The 19,095-nt window shown below is 35.9% G+C and overlaps 4 protein-coding genes and 1 long non-coding RNA gene across 6 annotated transcripts; all 5 read right to left on the bottom strand.

Moving 5' to 3' along the window:
- Positions 1-372: 372 nt before the first annotated feature.
- LOC113275255 (putative disease resistance protein RGA3) lies at positions 373-1,777 on the bottom strand. Its single transcript, XM_026524730.1, has 3 exons — positions 1,426-1,777; positions 656-1,270; positions 373-596 (listed from the first exon to the last, which is right to left on the bottom strand). The coding sequence occupies exons 1-3, from the start codon at positions 1,775-1,777 to the stop codon at positions 373-375; spliced, it is 1,191 nt and encodes a 396-aa protein (XP_026380515.1).
- Positions 1,778-1,896: 119 nt separating this feature from the next.
- LOC113322637 lies at positions 1,897-5,652 on the bottom strand. Its single transcript, XR_003347252.1, has 3 exons — positions 4,439-5,652; positions 3,630-3,714; positions 1,897-2,631 (listed from the first exon to the last, which is right to left on the bottom strand). It is a non-coding gene; the product is annotated as an uncharacterized LOC113322637 (long non-coding RNA).
- A 1,781-nt stretch (positions 5,653-7,433) lies between these two features.
- LOC113322620 (probable disease resistance protein At5g63020) lies at positions 7,434-11,175 on the bottom strand. 2 transcript variants are annotated; one of them, XM_026570752.1, is made up of 2 exons: positions 7,851-11,175; positions 7,434-7,730 (listed from the first exon to the last, which is right to left on the bottom strand). In XM_026570752.1, exons 1-2 carry the CDS (start codon positions 11,152-11,154, stop codon positions 7,720-7,722), a joined length of 3,315 nt encoding a protein of 1,104 aa, XP_026426537.1. In that variant the 5' UTR covers positions 11,155-11,175; the 3' UTR covers positions 7,434-7,719. The 2 variants fall into 2 exon arrangements, with proteins under 2 accessions (XP_026426537.1, XP_026426542.1); XM_026570757.1 differs by lacking the exon at positions 7,434-7,730 and having other exon boundaries at positions 8,173-8,356; positions 8,499-11,175.
- Positions 11,176-12,593: 1,418 nt separating this feature from the next.
- On the bottom strand, positions 12,594-14,044 carry LOC113339758 (accelerated cell death 11-like). Its single transcript, XM_026584987.1, has 4 exons — positions 13,714-14,044; positions 13,437-13,621; positions 13,178-13,326; positions 12,594-12,901 (listed from the first exon to the last, which is right to left on the bottom strand). The coding sequence occupies exons 1-4, from the start codon at positions 13,888-13,890 to the stop codon at positions 12,795-12,797; spliced, it is 618 nt and encodes a 205-aa protein (XP_026440772.1). The 5' UTR covers positions 13,891-14,044; the 3' UTR covers positions 12,594-12,794.
- Positions 14,045-15,062: 1,018 nt separating this feature from the next.
- On the bottom strand, positions 15,063-16,661 carry LOC113339748. Its single transcript, XM_026584976.1, has 4 exons — positions 16,451-16,661; positions 16,196-16,350; positions 15,926-16,072; positions 15,063-15,352 (listed from the first exon to the last, which is right to left on the bottom strand). Coding segments are annotated over exons 1-4 (477 nt in total). The 5' UTR covers positions 16,625-16,661; the 3' UTR covers positions 15,063-15,351.
- Between the last annotated feature and the right edge of the window lie 2,434 nt (positions 16,662-19,095).

The raw sequence follows: 19,095 nt of genomic DNA, 5'->3' as shown, positions 1-19,095 counted from the left end.
GTCGGTCACTCACTAGGCCTATAAATAGGCATTCCATGGTTTCATTTTGTATCCATCAAAAATCCAAAATCAAAGTGAGTGAAGTAAGAAAGCTAGAGTGAGAGTTAAGAGTGAGTGCTAAACATCAAGAGCCAAAGTGCTTTTGTAAATTAGGTGAACCAAAGTGCTACACTAAAACTTCTTGTAATATTTCATTTCCAAATTAATATAAGCCTCACTTATCATTCAATTAACCAACCTCTCTTCCTAAATTCATTTCCATAAACCTATCACATTTCCGCATTGCGCCAACACAAGGTACCTCAAATGCTTAAAAATAAATGGGGTAGATGGAATTTCTAGACCATCAGAACCAAGGGAATACATTACTCGTTATTGCTTGTTTCTAAGTGGGCCAAGACGATTAAGAACATCTCGACAAAAGATTGCCCGCATTTTTTTTGCATTTTCGTTCAAGACATTAGAAGCTCCTTTTGATATCCCGTCCTCCATAATAAACTGCAGACGACGAACATCAGATACACCATTTTCCATTTCACTTACATTCATAACCGTAACTTCATGACTACCAACAACAGTTTGTGCAAGATCGTGTACTAAATCATGCATTCTTGGAAGAAAGAATTTGATAACAAGGATTGGACACAATCATTACCAATATCTTCAAGTGAGTTTTGATTTCCACCATCAGACAGATAAAGGAATCCTTCAGCCATCCATAACTGAATCAATGTTTCTCTATTAAAATCCCAATGTTTGGGAAATAAAGAGCAATACGAGAAACATTGTTTCAAATGGGAGGGTAAATTATCATAGCTCAATTTCAGGATTTGTAATATTTTATTAGGATTCTCTGGTGTATTCAAAATTTTGTTGTCCCTGATTGCTACCCAATCACACTCGTCTTTTTTCAAGCGCATAAGATTTCCGAGAAAATGAGCTGCAAGCGGTAAGCCATCACATTTTCTAGCGATTTCCTCTCCTATATTTGACATACTTGGAGTCTCCAATGCTCCGCTAGGGGAAAAAGCTTTGTTCTTAATAATAGACCAACAATTATTCACAGACAAGGTTTTCATACTGTAAGGTGGAATTATACCCCTAATAATAGATGCAACATGGTATTTACGTGTAGTCACTAATATTTTGCTCCCATGAGCACCTAAATTCAAAATACCCTTAAGTTTCTCCCAATCATCTGCATCCTCGTTCCAGAGATCATCCAGCACCAAACAGATATTTTTTCCCACTAATCTGTTCATGAACTTTCCTTACCAGTACATCAACATTTGACAAATCATCACACTTTTTATTAGTAAACGACTCTAGTGCATTTCTTAAAATCTGAAAGATATCAAATTTGTCAGAAATACAGACCCATGCTCTTGGCTCAAAGTTTCTCTCAATTGAGTAGTCTTTGTATACCTACTATTGACACGACTGAAATCTTTTCTGGTGGACTATTATTTTCAGATGATGATGATGGGGATGAAGGGTTCGCCATCATCAATAACATCTTCATTATATGTGATTTATCTTTATCTCTTCCAACAATTTTTAAATCACCTACAAAAGAAGTTAACCTGTTCTGTTGGCCGATATTTTGAAAATTAGTGCTATCATGGCTGCTAGTCTGATCCAACTGAAACGTAACATTATGCTTAGCAATTTCATCTAATTCTTGATTAAGTTTTTTGATCTTTTTTGCCATTTTAAAACCAAAATTGATTGCAGAAAGCCATAGTACCTTATCTTGCTTTATGTCTTCAATAGGCATTGTCCAGTGAAACTGCACACATGATCGTTACATGCAACACCACCAGTGAAATTAAAAGATGCATTTTAACCATACATCAATTTCTTTGACATTCTTGAATTTAGGTGAGTTCTGTGAAGAATGGCAACAACAAATCAATAAGGAGGAGTTGAATCAAATTAGTGCGACAGTCACTAAAATCAAATTGAAAAAAACTAAAAATAACTCTCAGATTCAAATTATCGGAATGGAATTGAAAATCAAGATATAAAAATAAACTAATTTTACTTGCACATTTGAGAGGAGATTTTATTATTATGGAAATCAATGGATCAAAATCCATCTTTGATCTCCAGGAAGAAAGCAACATCAAACCTAGATTCGGTTCATCAAAAAACCCCATGAATGATGCCGAAGAGATTGAGATTTACGGCGGCAGAAATTACTGCTATTTGGTGGATCTTAAGCATAACTGAGTTACCACGTGTAAAGTGAATCGGTCAATTGGATGATGGTCAAGTCAAGTGAGCCTGCATCTGATCAGGACCTAAAGTTCGAATCTAATCAAACGTAAGCTTTAAGATTCATATATTCTTCCTCTCGGGCCGGTTCCTATGCACCATTAGGTCCATAACAAACGGAAGATGTAAAGTATCTATTTCCCCGTAATATCTCTCGGAAAGGGCGGAACAAAGATGTCTATTGTAAGTAAGGTGGCCCAAATTGTCGACCACAGAAAGCAACCCCGTATAATTGACTAGATCGACCACTTCCGAAACTTCTCCCCTGCTTAATTCATCAGCTAGAAGTGGCCATTGCCTCATCTTACACACTGACGTTCCAGGCTTCATAAGATGAACGACATGCTTGTGATCCTATAAAACCAAACAACCACGATGGAAAATAATTAAAACACTACATGGATACATTTACATTACACGACACAAGGTTTAGGTACTTACTATGGTATTTGTAGCGCCCCTAAGCTAGCAGCTGACTAATCCAAGAGATTAACTAAATAAGAGGCACTAAAAGCCAAATCATTTACTTAAACAATCAATTAATAAATCTGCTATAAAACTTAACCCAAAACTAGCCCCGCTCATAAATGTATATATACAAGAACTCCTCTCAAACAATACATAAATAATAGTCATTTGGTTTACAAATACAATAAACATAGCAAAAAAATTAACCAACTAACGAAATCAACCCTTGAAGCTTTCGTTGTGTAACTCTGATCTGTCTCTGAAACTGAAAGTAGGAATGGGTGAGCACATCATCCCTAAAAGGGGTGCCCCGTAAGGATAAACATTTAACTTTCATGTAATCATTGGAATGACTTTGAAAACAACTCATGTTTTCCCTAACACTAAAACACAACCAAATCACATAAATAAACAATCATGTATATGGAACTAACTCCCTCTTCAAATAATGTACTATATTGAGTGTCGACCAATTCCTTCCACACCCTATTAGTTTATATTAGTGCCAAATTCCACACCTCATAAACATAAAAGTTGAATTGATGTAGATATAAATAAATGAAGGAGCAGTATCCTATATACCACGCATGGAAACTCTTATTTCCAAATAGGTGTCGACCAATTCCTTACACACCTATCATTTTCCTAATAGGTGTCGACCAATTCCTTACACACCTATTAAGCGTACAAATGGAAATTCTTATTTCCCAAACATTTCATAGAGACATACAAAGCATTATAATTCCTTTCCAAGCAATGGAAAGATTAAAGGAAACAACAATACTTTCAGAAATCAGAATAAAACAATGCAAGGAATACACAAACATAAAATTTTGTAAAACAAAACAACAATAATTACAGGAAAGTTAAATATAAATTCCCACCTCTTTTGATGAAAAGCCACGCCTACCTCGAGATCCACGATCCACTGGTTCATCCTTTGAATCGATCGTTGTTAATAAAGACTAACTGTCATTCACACAAGAAGTCTAAGAATCTAGCCAAAATGGCTCAAACAAGAAACATACAAATCTATCTAATGATTCTAAGCCCATTTATGGTTCCACACATCTTCATTATCCATCTCATGCACATCTAAAGGTTTACTAATACAATTATGTTGTTTCTCTAGTCCATTAGCTAAATCTTAACAATATCTACAACTTTAGAAGAAACCAATGGCTAATTCAGACCATAAGTGGTCGAAACACTAAATAAGATTGCTGGCCCTAAGCCCCAGACTATGGGCCTGATCCGGAACGGCCCACTAGTCCAGCCCACTACAGAAGACCTGACCCAACTGGGTCAATCTAACGGTCAAATAGGTCAACTAACAGTCCACGTCCAGTCAAGGTCAAGTCCAGGGTAAATGGTCAACGGGTCAAGATTAGTGACTCAGTAGGTCAAACCCGATTCGACTCAGTCAGATGGACAAAGTCAGAAACATAAGTTAGCCAAACATCTGACTAGCAGAAAAAACTCAAGGCCAAAGCCTTTGCCAAGGCCAAAAGCAAAACTTCACCATAACAGTGCATCACAAGACCCAACTAAACTAAGCTCAAACTGAGCAACCAACCTTCCCTGCCATAGTTCCAATTCTAACTCTATTTTAAACCACAATCTCTTCTTAATCATTCAAAAATCATTCATAAGCAAACTTAAAAACTCAAATACAATTACAAACATTGGTTACCTGCAATTGCAGTAGCTACAAGCTTTCCTTTAGAGATTCAACTCAACACATTTATCTAATCCTCTTTATAACTTCAATCACAATATCATCTCATTCAATACTGCCAAATCATTTGCACCAATTACAGTGACATTGCCAACTCCATCTCAGCAACACCTCTACTTATCTTTCCCATTCCGCCTGCAATACTAGTTAATATTCACTTCAACTCAATAACCACTCCACCAAAGCATTTCATGTAACAACATCAATAACAGTTCAGCAATAGGCTCTAACTCCTTTGCAATCCACAATACTACAACAGTAACATCGTCTCCACAATAACAAACATCACTAGCAATCAGTTAATGCACTGCTTAGCCATTGCATCTCAAACTCAGGCCATTCAACACAGCAACAACAATCACAGCTAGTATAGAACCCTCTCAAGCCTACAGTTTCCCCAAATCTCATCATTATAGTTCTTTAACTTTATTCTCATATCAGCACATTCATATACTCTATAATCATCTTAAACTCAATTTCACTCAGCAGCATCTTAAATCAACAATTTAACCATCCATTCTTATAGTATCATAATTAAAGAAATTTAACAACTTACCCAGGTTCTATATCCTCTGAATTGCTTCACTGAGTTGCTTCTTATGAAACCCTAACTCCCAGTATCATCTTTCAATTGTTGTTCTTCTTCATCTCAGATTCACCATAACCTCCAACCAAGCTTACCCATCATCTATTTCCTTTGATTCTTCTGTTCACCCACTTCACAAACCCCGATTCTTCAATTGAATCAATCTTCACTGCTAGCACAACCCTGCTTCACTCAATACTGTAATTCATGCAATTAATCTTCCACAGCTTCAAATTCATCTTCTACAGCCTCTCTGAATTTCATATCACTCAATTAGACATCGAAAAAACTTCATATCACTCAATTAGACATAAACCCATCTCAATTCATGCTCCTAGAACACCAATTTCATCTCTTAATTCTTCGCTGAGCTTTTTGTATAAACCCTAACTTCTAATTCAATTCCTCCTTCGAGTCTGAATCAACAACAAACAAAGACACCATCACTATCATCTACTCCATGATCTTATCCACCTCCTTCCGATTGAAAAGATCCCTTTTAATTTCTCATACACACGCAGAAGAAGAAGAAGAATAGCAGAGGGAGAAGAAGAAATAAAAGAAGAATAGAGAATGAAATTCTGTTCGGTGGTTTTGGTGATAAGACCAAAGATAAATTATAGGACACCACTTGCTTAGAAAACGGCATCCGAAACGTGTCTGTGTTGCATTAAAACCGTTTATATGGGAAATGACGATTTCACCCTTCTTATTAAACTGATGATATATTCTTTGTCCGGTATCCGAATGATACGTTCGAGTAGTCCATTCCGCATAACTTTTCAAGACTTATCCAGCGGTACTAGTTTCGTATCTAGTTCGTTGTTAAATTAATTCCTATTAATTAACGTTCGTGTTACTAACCGAGTCCTTAGTGGTAATCGTCTCTTAATCGACTCTTGACCGGTCTAATAGCATTGACGAGCTTGAGGGTCTTTACAGTATTATAGACGACGCCGGCCCAACTTCCTTTGTAACCCCATAACACATTTCCTCCATCATCTGGTATCCCTAAAGTGGATCATCATGGCCGCGAGCAAGCATCTTCAGATCGTCGGGCATGTGGTCACCTTTCTTCTTCTTTGGAACTTCTTTCTTCTGACCTTTTCCTTTAGGATCTCCTTGTTGTTCTTGAACGATTTCTCTTACCTCTTTATCACCTTCCTCGTCACCTTCTTCTTCATCACTTTCACTCTCATCACTTTCTTCTTCACCACCTTGTTTGTCACGTTCTTCTTCAACACCTTTCTTGCCACGGGAATCTTCATCACTTTCACTCTCATCACTTTATTCTTCACCACCTTCCTTGCCACGTTCTTCTTCTTCACTTTCTTCTTCACCACCTTCCTCTCCACCACTTTGGTCTTCAATCCTCTCCTCCTCACCACCTTCTTGTTTAGTAGGTGTATCATAATCAGGTTCTTCATGTGTTTGTTGCTCCGCTCGAGATGGTGGGTCATTGATGCTGATCCCTTTGGATTTACTCCCTGTGCCCCTTCGGTTGGAAGCATTCAAATTTTGACCGTCTTTTCGACGAGGTCCCAAAGCCTTAGGAGTAGCATGGTCATGCTTCTTCTTATATTTCTTTCCGGCTTGATTTTTTTTCCTGCAGAATACGTATTTAAGCAACGAAAAATAATGGAATAAAATGCATTTTTAAAGTCAGGGTATATAACCGGTTTACTCGATATACATATGAAATCGTATTCCAAACATATAAAATTAACAATCGTATTTTTGCAAGTGCTAATGTAAACCGATTCATGAAATCGGTTTACTCGATATACATATAAAGTCCGTTTCTAAAATTAACAATCGGTTTTTGTTAAGACATATGTAATTCAATTCTAACAAAATAAGATCCAGGAAGATTGGCTACAACAATCGAGCTATTTATACACTAACGTTCCCCGATTCCTTTTCACATGCAGAACAATCGGACTATAAGTTTATGAACATAATCCATTTCTAATAAGAATCGGGTTACTTCGTGACTAACGTAATCCGATTCTGTAAACACTGAAATTTTTGGATTTCAAAATTCTCGATTTCTAACCTAAAGCATGTTACGAGGCTTCAGATTGTTCTTGCACCTTTTTGGGTTATGACTTTACGAGGCTTCGGATTGTTCTTGCACCTTTTTGGACTGTACCTTGGCCTTGACGAGTTTTGCACATGTTGGTGCAAGTATAGCTCCATAGAGACCGTTATGAGTGAGTTATGACTTTAGTTACACGTTCAGCTGCAGAGCGACCAAGTTTGAACAATTTGCTGTTACATTTAAAGAATGATGCTTGTAAATTAAGCATATTGAGAAAAGCAAAGTAATAAACATTTACTTGATAAGAACAAATTTGCCATGAAATTGTACAGCCGGATTACACAATTATAATGGCGTATCGGGAAGTCGAAACTTGGAGGTTGCAAGCTAAACTTATCCGGCCCATCACATAAAGATATGAAAACCACCGAACAAAAATGGCAAACCTTGGTTTCACTAGTCCAAAGTTTACATCTGATCTTGAAAAAAAAAGGCCGCGTTTCTCATTACATTCACTTCCTATCTATACTTTAAAGTCACCTCTTTGACCACCACCTAAATCTCACCCTTTCCTTCATAATGCTTCTTCTTCATCATTTTATTCTTAATTCACCATAATGCTGCAGGATTTGAAATTTTGAAACGGGATCAAACGCAAATTCACACACACAAAGCAAGGATTTATATATAGTTTTGCCAGTAAATTTTAGAAACAAAGAAAATGTGAAAAGAATATATACCTGAGAAAAGATGATGCATATGTTGTTTGTCATCTGGACTTTCCCATTCAATGTTTTCAAACCACGTCTCGTCATTCCCCACAATCTTTTCTAGCTTTGGTGTTCTTTGATGCGACAAACAAATCCTCTTCAAATTTTCACAATCAACTACTTCCAAATGTTGTAAACAAGGGCATTCCAGACTGGTTGACCCTTGATGCAAATCACTAAGCTCGGGCAAATCCTTGAGTTCTAGCTTAATCAATTCCGGAAGTAGAACTGGATTCTTATCAGAATTTGCAAGATTTCTAGCAACCCATAATTGCTCAAAATTCTCACAGGTTTCAATGATTAGCTTTTTAAGCTTAGGAAAGAACCCTAATTCAGGAGTTAAAGCAGTCGATGAGGATCCTACCACGCCTTCCTCTGGTGCAATTAGTGTAACCATACTTTGACAATACTGAATGTTGAGTTCCTCTAGCTGTCGAAGCTGTGGAGCAATGTCTGGAGAGAATAGATGATTAATTCTGTCACAACCATAAAGCTCTAGTATTAGAAGATTGTCAAATCCAGCTCCATCTGGAATGACTCCTTTCCATATAATTTCCAGAGATGGCAAGCATTGCAAATCTATCTTTCTTAGTTTGAAAAATATAGTGACATTATTACCTCCCTCTCCAGAAATAGATTCAGCTGCTTCTTCTAAGTTAAATATTTCCCTTAGCATATTACAACCTTCTATTCTAATTTCTTCTAAATTCGATACCCGTTTGAACAAATTTGAGTCGAAAATATTGACCATATTGTTGCACTTGTTTACGGTCAGTTGTTTTAATTTGTCAATGAATCCTATTGGTATAGGTCCATCAAATAGTTTCTTCAAATTATCCATTGAACGAATGACTAAATCTTCAAAAGCGCTGAAAGTGTTTCTTGCAACCGCTGCTTCCTGTACCCTCATCAGAAATTCCATGCCATTGCATTCTTCGATACCAAGAGACTTCATATTTTTGAGTCCAACATGAGTTGGAACAATTTGTGCCATGCTCTTCAGATGGTTGCTCTTTTTTACTTTTAGCGTTTCCACTCTTTCCAACAACACCATAATGATTTGACAAATTGGAGGCGAAACCATAAGATCAAGGAAATTGTGACAAGCCCTATAGTCTAACCCTGTTCTCTGGCCAAAAGTTACATCCAAACGGATTCTACTTAATCCATCCTCCTCGGAATGAAGCTCACTACGACTCTTATCTAAACTGAAGTGGAGAGTAGTTAATGTACCTTTCTTTAATAAAAATATTAGCTCATCTAAACTAGCTTTCATTTCACTTTGCCAGCCTTCGATTTCCCATCCGCTGAAGCTTTCCTTCATGTATAACTCTTCCAACTGAGACAACCTCGAGATAACATTCGGTGGAACTTGCAGAGACTTGTTGTGCGACAAATTTAACGACTTCAAACCAGTTAACTCGACTATTTTATGTGGCAGGTGTTCCAAATTACAATCTTGTAGACTAAGAATTACAAGTTTCTTTAAATGCCCAACTAGAGATATATCAGTTGAAGGATCAAAAACACAATGTTCTAGATAAAGTGTGCGGAGACTTACAAGTGATGAAAGCGAAGATGGTAACTTAGATATACCAATTGAGCGCAAATCAAGAGTTTCCATTTGCTTCATACCTTGAAAGAAACGATCTGGAATGTCCTTCAATGTCTTATTTCCTTCCAAAGACAGGCTTACTAGATGAGGAACTTCAGGTTGGTCAGGAAGTCCGCTGATTGAATTTCTCATTAGCGATAGTCGTGCGAACTGAGCATTTCTGGATGGCCACTCAGTTAACCCCTTTCCAGCTTCTACAAAAAAACCATGGTCCTTTTTCGATGCAATTGAGATCGCCACATCACGAATAATATCATGCATCCACACAAGAGACTTTTTCTCATCGCGCAATAATAAACATGAATCAGTAAGTAATTGCAATACTGTGTGCAATCTGCCCCTGACTTTCTTTAGATTAGTCGATCCACGCAAATGAGTGTCGCAGATAAAGTACATCATCAATTCATTAGTCACAGCTATTTTATAATCTTCTGGGAATAAGCAACAAAGCAGGAAACATCTTTTCTCTATATCATTCTTGAGGAAATCATAACTCAATTTTATTGAGCAGAAAACTTTGGAATTCATACCTTCGATTTCTTCGATGTGAGAATCCTTTAGTTGAAGAGCGGTATCTTCCCATACTAGAGTGTCTTTGTTTCTCAATGCCCTGCCAAGCACAACAAGTGCTATTGGCAAACCATTGCACTCCTTGACGATCTCCCTGGCCACAGCAGAATATGGAACATCGCCAACGTTCTTCATGAACAAATCCCATGATTCATCCTCTTTTATGGTCTTCACCTCAAAGCTCTCTTGAAATTTATGAGAACCACAAAAGTTTTTAAGGATTCTTGTAGTGGCAACAACCTTGCAGCCTTTGTTTTGTCCATAAGGTATGCCCACATGGTGTAAGTTGAAATCCTCTGTCCACAGATCATCTAAGACAATGAGTACGCTTTGTTCCCTCATCAACCGTGCTGATAAAACCGATGCTCTTGTGGTTACATCCTCGATTTGTTTAATCGCTTCGAACTCTAACACATCGGCTATTTTAGCTTGTATCTTTTTCAATTCCACATTCTGAGACACAGTTACTATTACGACCACCTCAAAAAGTCTATCATCTTTAACTTGGTTACAAATTTGATTAATCAACATAGTCTTTCCAATTCCACCCATTCCATATACCCCAAACAACGTAATATCGTCATTGCTCAGCGCTTTCATGAGTTCATCCGTAACAGACTGTCTTGATGGAAATGACTCAAAATCTGGATCTTTCGGAAGAAAATCTACACCATGAAGTGAACCTGCACCTGGAGAAACACTTGAAAAATTCCTTCCTTGGTGAATAAGTAAATCAATGATTTTTGTTTTTTCTCTTATCATTTTTCCAACGCCATAGCGACGACTAATATTTTTGATTTGATCAAGATCTTGACCATTCACTAACGCCTCTAGTGTTTCATAGCGTGCAACTTCCGCATCCACTTGTGCAAACCAATCCTCTACAAGTTGATAAACAGTTTCAAGATTTCTCTTGGCTGCATCAACTTTAAGTTGCAAATCTGATCTTAATACACTCAAATTTTGGACTTTGGTCTTAAGTTTTCCAAACTTTTTCTCATGTTGAACAAAGTACCCAACATGAAGCTTAATTGGAGATACAAAACACTTGATAATCTCAACAGTGGGAGTCACAATCCAGTCCGCCATTCTTGGTTGAGATTTTTGGATAGGAACTATTCTTCTTGTTGAGAAAATGAGATGATTCTGTCTTTGTGTTAATTATTGGATAGTGACGGCATTCATTAATAAATATGTTTACATTATGTATTAAGGATTAAAACTTTATTTTGTGCTTTCTTAGTGTTTTCAGCCGGCCACATTCCTAGTACTAATCTGTCGTGTTATAGTATTACTAGTGGAGTCCAGATCTAATAATCTACCATTTTAATATTTAATCAAACAAAGTAGTGTATTACTTAAAGAGCGCAGGAGCTTACTCCTTACCTATGATGTGATCAGCTTCGACTTTAGGTTCTGATCGACAACGTTCCGTCCACCCACTTTAGTTCACTTGACTTGACCATCCATATAAAAAAATTAAGATTCTCCTCCACTCAAATTAGTGGAAGCAAAATAAGTTTTACTCCACTCATTCTCTGTTTTTAACATTTTGGTTTTCAATTGCTTTCCCATAATTGTAGTATTCGAGAGTTATTTTAGTTGTTTTAATTTGTCTGGGGAGACCATATCAGCAAGTTTTGAGTTCTTGTTCATGTCTGGTAATTCTTTTGTCAGATGGGAGAATATAGGAAGATAGTTAGAGATGTTAAAGTTCTTTTGAATTATTTTAGTTGTTGGAGCATTAAACATGTCAAGAGAAATAGGAATTGGCTGATGCTATTAGTTGTTTACAAACCTTTTAGGAACTTCAAAATGCTACTAGTTGTTTACAAACCTTCTTAGGCAGGCATATTGCGCCTGTCATTATCTATTAAAATTCATTCCTTTATCAAAAAAAAAAAAAAAACTAGGAAGGTAACTGCAAGTGGATTATCACCTGACCATGTGTCGTTCCAAAATGAGCCACCTGAATGAATATTGAGTTTAGAATTTTCACTTAATCACAAGATTATTCTGAGATGCAATAGTTCCCCAACACTGATCCTAGAGTCCCGACAGTGAGCTCTTCCAAATGTTGGCCAACTTTGTTCGCCTGAAATATTAGTGATGGTGGAACAGGGGACGTAACAAAACTGTCACTAAGACCTTTTTGGGACGACTTTTGGCCTCTTGGGATACTATTTGGCAGTCCCGAGAGGCCTCCATTTTTGTTGTGTTATAAAAGCTACCTTTTAACATGACCACCAACCGTTATGATAATAACACCGAAGCAACATTCTTAGTTGGTTATCTTATTGTAGACATCAAAGTGTTACTTCTTAATTGGTCAATGAATGTCGATTCTTTTAAAAATATCGAGTTTGATGATTTTGTATTCGATTGGGCAAGTTTGTTCCGAAAGTATTTTTAATGTAAGCTTTCTAAGCACCTTGCTCAACTCTTCTTATATCTTTTGAGAGCGCTATCCTGGAGCTCTTTTTTATTTATAATATCTTTGCTTTTTTTCAAAAAAGAAGCTGGTATAATGAAAAGATAATCAACGACAACATACAATAAACGCAATAACAAAGAACAAAAAAACAAAAGTCCACAAACTACACTCAAGAAACAACTAAAGGAAGGAAATACTGAAAAGCAGTACGTAGATGAAGTAATGATCCAATTTATGAAAAATGAAACGTACGACAGCAAGAGGGTCGTTGAAATGTTGTCTCCCACTTCAATTTTCACAGGTTTAAATCGAGTCCCATTGAATTGTATAATCCATTAATGTTATTGGTGATAACAGGTGCTGCCTCAACAATAGTTCTCAGATTAGCTGCGCATGATTCCTCTGTCAACATAAAATAAAATACCATAGAAATAAATAAATGTCGTAATCTGAATGACTCAGCTGAGGCCCTAATTAGTTATGCTAAGTTGATCTCTTCATAAAAGATGAACTTAACACTCGTACTTAGTAAATTAATTTGGTTTGTGGAAGTGTTCGTGAGATAATATTTCGTACATGACAAAAATAATGTTCCGAACAAAAAAACGAAAGGAAAATTTATGAAGAAAAATGTTTAGAGAAAAACTCAAAGCGTATCTGAACTTCAATAATACATACCATTTTCCTCCAAGTTAACAAGGAACTGTGCCTTGGAGGGAATTTTGGGTAGGAATCTAAATACTTTAGTCTTTAAGCCAGCTTCATGTTGTTTACCAAAAACTTTTGAGTAAGCTTCCCATCCTTGGGAGTCCATTGAATTATCACCCCTGCAAGCAGCAGTACTCATGTAATTAGATGCATCAAATTTACATCACAAAGGCAGGCACATCAAAATTTTGCCGTTAATTAATACAGTAGATGAGAATTAAGAGCTTACTCATCATCAAAATTGGTATCTAAAATCATCTCAAACAAAACTTTCAGAACCTCAATAACTCTCTTGAATCTGAGAAGATTTCTTGCGGGACTTCCAGGATTCTGGACGTTATTTCGTTCAATGTCTGCCTCCAGCATTGATTTTAATGTACGAAACGATTGTGACGCTGCATTTATATTAGCAACCTGGTACAGGAGATGATTACAAAACATAATAAGAAACTTACAAATACTTAATTAGTTAAAGAAAGGGAGAGAGATCAGATCAGATCATTTACTTTAGGTTCAAAATCAGCTACTGCAAATCTGAAATGTGGACCTAAATGTTCGACGAGAGAGGCAATATAAGAGCATGCTTGCGCAAAAGGTCTCACTTCCATTTCCATCCCTTGATTTACGGTGGCTGCTAGATCCCTGAAAGCTACGGACATTTTTCTCAAAAGAGTAGGAGCCATGATGCTAAATTGATAACAATGTCGCGCTTAAGGCTTCAACAATAATCTATATACGCTGCAGGCTGGCTGGATGATATTATCCGTCTCTAGGAGAAGGTACTTATTATAAATTTTAGTGTCCAATAGTTGAATAAGGTTCAATGTATTTAATGGTAGGTGCTACTTGCTAGAGATAAAAAGAACAGCGACGACGATGACAGAAGCTAGGAATCGAAAGTCGTTTATTGCAACAGAAAAAGAGAAGGAAAAGAAAAAAAGAAGTCTTAATTAGCTAGTCTAGTTGAGATTATCTGTCAATCAAGACAACTTTTTGTTTTAAAGTATCAATCAAGATAATCATTGGTGATGTTTGGTAACATTAACAATGTAATTTATTCTCTTAATTGTCTTGTCTGAGGTCTTAGGTTGGGTACGTATATCCACCCATTCTCAAGTCAACACTTGCGTTCGATGACAAAATATTGGAGTAATTAAACTATCTTAGATTCTTAGTGATAATGGCATGATGATTAGAGCATATTTTCGAAGGTCCAACCCACCGACGGAAGACCCAATTATTGGTGTGAAAATGGTTGTCATGGAGTCACTCCGCTGTGGGACTGACTAAAGGATAAGAATAGCTGACAAGGCTGTGAAAATGGAGTCACTCAGCTATGATTTCAATTTGGGGCTATCTTTTTTTTTTTGTTTCCAAGTTAGTGGGTGAAATTGTAAAAAGTATAAGACTTATTACTATGGTTGCGTTGGACCTAAGTTCATGAACTAAATCACTGTGGTTGGACCTAAATTGCTGGACCAAATCATTGAAAATGTGAAAAAACCACTATTTGTGTTATTCCTACTTTACCACTCTCTCTATTTAACAATTAAACTTCATATGTAATTGCATGCGCATGGTTTTGACAAATTACATCACCTTATAACTCCCCCGGTCCAACGAATCCAACCTATCATGTGGCGCTTTTTATGTTATGTCATTATAAATTTACGACACTAGTTCAAATTTCTGACAAGTTGCTGATATTCTGATTTATGAAATGATAATCAACTGTTAGCATTTAGCAAGCTTGAGAGATTAACCGATGATTTCAGCATCCGCAATGCGCATATCCAATGAAAGTTATGATAATAACACGTAAGCGACCAAAAACAAAGATGCGTAAGCAAATACATAACAAACGATAGTTCATGGTGTTATTATTCAACAAAAACAAACATAGTACAGAAAAGAAAAGGAAACGCATTAAGATTGTCTACACGCAAGAAGCAATTAATGCACAAACTAAAAAACAGTGACAATCAATAACGAACAGAATACACACAGCATTGATATGTTTTCATGGTTTCAAGAGGTCGTTGATATACTTCCGAGTTTCACCAGTCTACATGAGCCCGTCAATATATGCAGTGATACGTGGTGCTGCGTCAACAATGGCTCTCATATTAGCTGCGCATGATGTCTCTGTCAAAACCAAGAAAAAAGAACAGAAAATAAATGTCAGTCTATGTTTAGAAAATTTTAACGGCCAACTAAACTCCCCCTAAGTTATCAAAAATGAAAAAAAAAACCTAAACGCTCCTCACAGTAGACGCTTTTCTCTTATGAGTTGTATTCGCTTGTGTCCTATCATTTTACACAAAATGATTTTTCGTTTTCTTTTCTGAATGGTTTTGGAGTTGTTCAAATGGACAGTTTGTATCGTAGGATCTTGTTAACCATACTACACCATCAAACTCCACAAACGATTCTCTCTGTACGATTCTTGTTGCATATTCTTTTCAAAATGTTTCCTAACAATATATATATAAAGTTTATACTTAACATTATGCATAGTTTGAGAGACATGCTATCTTTAAATTTTATTTTTATTGTAGTCATATACACGAATTTTATTGTAAAAAAACTAAAATATTACCTACTTCATTTTTTTCCCCTTAAAATTTGCGCAAACAATTTAGATCTATCGTTACCGGAAGTAGTATACTGTACAATATATATGTCATTAAAATAAGTAAAGATGAACTTTATATTTACCATTTTCCTGTAATCCTTTGAGGAACTCCCTTGCTGGGAATTAAGTGTACGAACTTTGCTATGTTAGTGCGAAATGAATCTCCAAGATGTTGACCAAAAACCATCGAGTAAGCGCGGTATCCTTGATCAACCAATGAATTATCATCCCTGCGAGCAGTACTCATCATGTCATATATATGCATCGATCTTTAACATACAGTCACACGGATACACAATCACTCAGGCAAATCAAAATTTTGTTTTTAATATAGATGATAATTAAGAGCTTACTCATCATCAAAATCTGTATCTAAAATATCCTGAAACAAGTTTTCCACAACCTCAATTACTCTCCTCAAATTGAGGACGTTGTCCCGTTCAATACCTGCCTCCAGCATTGAATTCAATGTAGAATACGTTGTTGACGCATTTTTTATAGCACTAACCTGGTACCCAGATAAACATAGTAAGAATATTTGGAAAAATAAATAAATACACACTAATTAAAAGAAAAGAGAGAAAAGGGAGAGAGATCAGATCGGATACTTCCTCATTTAAGTCGCCCACTACGGATATAGGACCTGAGTGTAAGTGGCTCGTGAGAGAATTAATGGTAGAGCATGCTTCAATAAAAGGTTTCACTTCTATTTCCCGACCTTGATTTACAGTGGTTTCTAGTTTTCTGAATGCTACGGACATAGTCTTCAAAAGAGTGGGCATGGTAGTTGGTAAATGGAAAATAATGCACGCTTAAGGTTTCAACGACAGTCTATATATGCTGGCAGCTGGATGTTATTGTCCGTCAATGGGGAGGGAGGAGGTATCTATATATATAAGACTGCAACAGCTAGGGAAATAGTAAAAGTGAAAGTTGAATAAGATTCCATGTTAATTTTTCCAAAGGTTGAATAAGATCATCCAGTGTTAGATTAAAGGAAACCAATGAAGTCTTATTTACCAAATGAAAGTAACAGTCCGCCACTTGCTACCAGTAATAATTAATCAATGTATGTAATTAATTACAACTAGGAAATTGATACAAACATTTTTCTGTTGTTTTTGGACGCAATTTTCTTTCTTTTGTTTTGTCGCACCTGACTTTTTTCTTTTTGGGCATGTTGGAAATATGGGCACCCATTGTGTGTGTGCATGCCCAAAATTCATTTTGGGTGAATGAGTAAAGTCATATGCTTGATTTTGTCAAAGAAAAAATCCTTCCCCAACTAACCAAGCGATGGTGAAATATGTGTCTTGTTTCTTGCCATCATGTGTTTGCATGATGCTAACAAGTGTTTGATCACTTACTCCATGTGTTTTTTTTTTGCTCCCAAATGTTTGACACTTGCCAAGAGAGGATACTTGAAGTTTAAGTATAAATAGGCTTCTAATTTCATTTGTAGAAAAATAAGAAGTAAGAAAACAATACGTTTAGCAAGTGTAAGCTAAGTATGGAGAGTAAGCAAACTAGCTAGAGAGTATGTAAGTGAGTATTCAAACTAGTTAGCAAAGTCTTCAAGTGTTCAACATTAGTTGTGTAGAACTACCCAAATCTCTTAGTGTCCTTTGGTGAGAAAGTTGAGGTTTTACAAGGTATTTAGTTTGTGGAAATATATTTGTGCTCATTTTTGTGGCACCTACTCATCACCGAGTTTGAAGGTTCAAGAACGTGAAACGCAAGTGATCCACCGGTTCTAATTCATCCGCATTTGGAGCCATTATAAGGTATGAATTAATAATCCATTTCCGCATTTGATTTGTTAAACTTACATATATATATATTAGTTATATATGACTTACATTGGCATCATCACCTTTTATGCGTTTTCGTTATTTTTTGAACCATGGACTAAACGGTTATTCCCTGAAAGGACTATGACCTAAAGTTAATTATATGGAGCCATCACCTTTGTGGTTCAATGTTTTCCAATTTCTGGCCTCACACTGACCATCCAATGGACCATGGACTAAACGGCCTCTGCCCGAAAGGATCACGACCTTAAATTAATTATGTGGAGTCATCACCTTTGTGGTTGATTTAATTAATTTCATATAAATACAACATGCATCATATTAATATTTTTTTAAATATGATTAATTTGTTGAATCATGTTGTTTAATTTAATATCATTAGTGTCTTGGTCAACAAAAATACTTAGTGTATGTGTTTGCGAAAATATATATTACTTCGTCTATTTCCAGAATTTTTGAAAAATCTAAAAGTGGGTTTTCTTTATTACTTCTGAAACAAGGCATATTTTTATTTTATTTTTCATTAGTTGAAAAATAATTTACTTGCTTTATTTTCATTAGTTGAAAATAATTTTAATAATATATGTTTCCGAAACAGTACATATTTTTGCTTTATTTTCGTTAGTTGAAAATAATTCGTGAGCGAGATACTTTGAAAATTAGTAGCAAGAAACTCCTGATTTCGTGTCCGTTTTCCACATGATGTACTTTGTTTATATGTAGCTTATTTATCTCTGTTGATAGATAACTAATCATCATATATTGGTTGATTTTAAGTGGTTTTATTGGCTTAAGTTATGTGCTTTACCAATATTTATTAGTCCAAATTAATTGATAGAGGTTATATTAAAATGCATATTTGGGTGATGATTATGAGCCTAGCGAAATTTTCGATCTCGGATTTGTGTGTAGATATGTTTTATGAATTAGATTTTAAGACAGTATAGTGAGTGTACACGTAATAATAATGTCCAACTTTGTGCAACAAACGTGTAGAAATGGCTAGCAACAATGTGATTGTTGATCTCAATAAGGGTGACAAACTTGATGGGAAGAATTATGATGTGTAGCATAAAAAAATCCGATACTTGTTGGATGAAGGAGGCAAAATGGAACTCCTAACAAATGAAATGGTCCGACCTGCAGAGGGTCATACTACCTGATGTTTCTCAAAAGTTGTTGTAAATAGTGGTTATAAAATGGGTTCTTTTCAGACTTGTGAAGATAGACTTTTTTTTAGCTTTAATAAATAATTATACACAAAAAATATTAACAATGGTGAGAGAGGTACTGGGACTAATGATTCGGCCAATTTTCATAACATAGGGCTCAATGATTTATTCTCAACAATAATCGCTCAAAACATAAATTATATGGACTCTTATTTTGCCAAATTATATTTTCAAATCATTGATTGTAAGTCATAAGCATGATGTATCAAA

The sequence above is a fragment of the Papaver somniferum genome, chromosome 1 (genome assembly GCF_003573695.1).
Source record: "Papaver somniferum cultivar HN1 chromosome 1, ASM357369v1, whole genome shotgun sequence".
Taxonomy (NCBI): Eukaryota; Viridiplantae; Streptophyta; class Magnoliopsida; order Ranunculales; family Papaveraceae; genus Papaver; species Papaver somniferum.
The sequence above is the reverse complement of the archived record's forward strand: the minus strand, read 5'-3'. Positions and strand labels throughout refer to the sequence as shown.

Bases quoted from the DNA above. Each gene is read 5' to 3' on its own strand.
- LOC113275255 (XM_026524730.1), bottom strand. From the start codon at position 1,777: ATGCCTATTGAAGACATAAAGCAAGATAAGGTACTATGGCTTTCTGCA. The intron at 1,271-1,425 runs GTATACAAAGAC...TGTACTGGTAAG, and splicing joins TTCAGTCGTGTCAATAGTAG to GAAAGTTCATGAACAGATTA. The intron at 597-655 runs GTAATGATTGTG...TGCATGATTTAG, and splicing joins AAACTCACTTGAAGATATTG to TACACGATCTTGCACAAACT.
- LOC113322620 (XM_026570752.1), bottom strand. From the start codon at position 11,154: ATGGCGGACTGGATTGTGACTCCCACTGTTGAGATTATCAAGTGTTTT.
- LOC113339758 (XM_026584987.1), bottom strand. From the start codon at position 13,890: ATGGCTCCTACTCTTTTGAGAAAAATGTCCGTAGCTTTCAGGGATCTA. The intron at 13,622-13,713 runs GTAAATGATCTG...CTCCTGTACCAG, and splicing joins TAGCTGATTTTGAACCTAAA to GTTGCTAATATAAATGCAGC. The intron at 12,902-13,177 runs GTATGTATTATT...TTATGTTGACAG, and splicing joins TGTTAACTTGGAGGAAAATG to AGGAATCATGCGCAGCTAAT.
- LOC113339748 (XM_026584976.1), bottom strand. From the start codon at position 16,624: ATGCCCACTCTTTTGAAGACTATGTCCGTAGCATTCAGAAAACTAGAA. The intron at 16,351-16,450 runs GTATCCGATCTG...TCTGGGTACCAG, and splicing joins TGGGCGACTTAAATGAGGAA to GTTAGTGCTATAAAAAATGC. The intron at 16,073-16,195 runs GTAAGCTCTTAA...TACTGCTCGCAG, and splicing joins GATACAGATTTTGATGATGA to GGATGATAATTCATTGGTTG.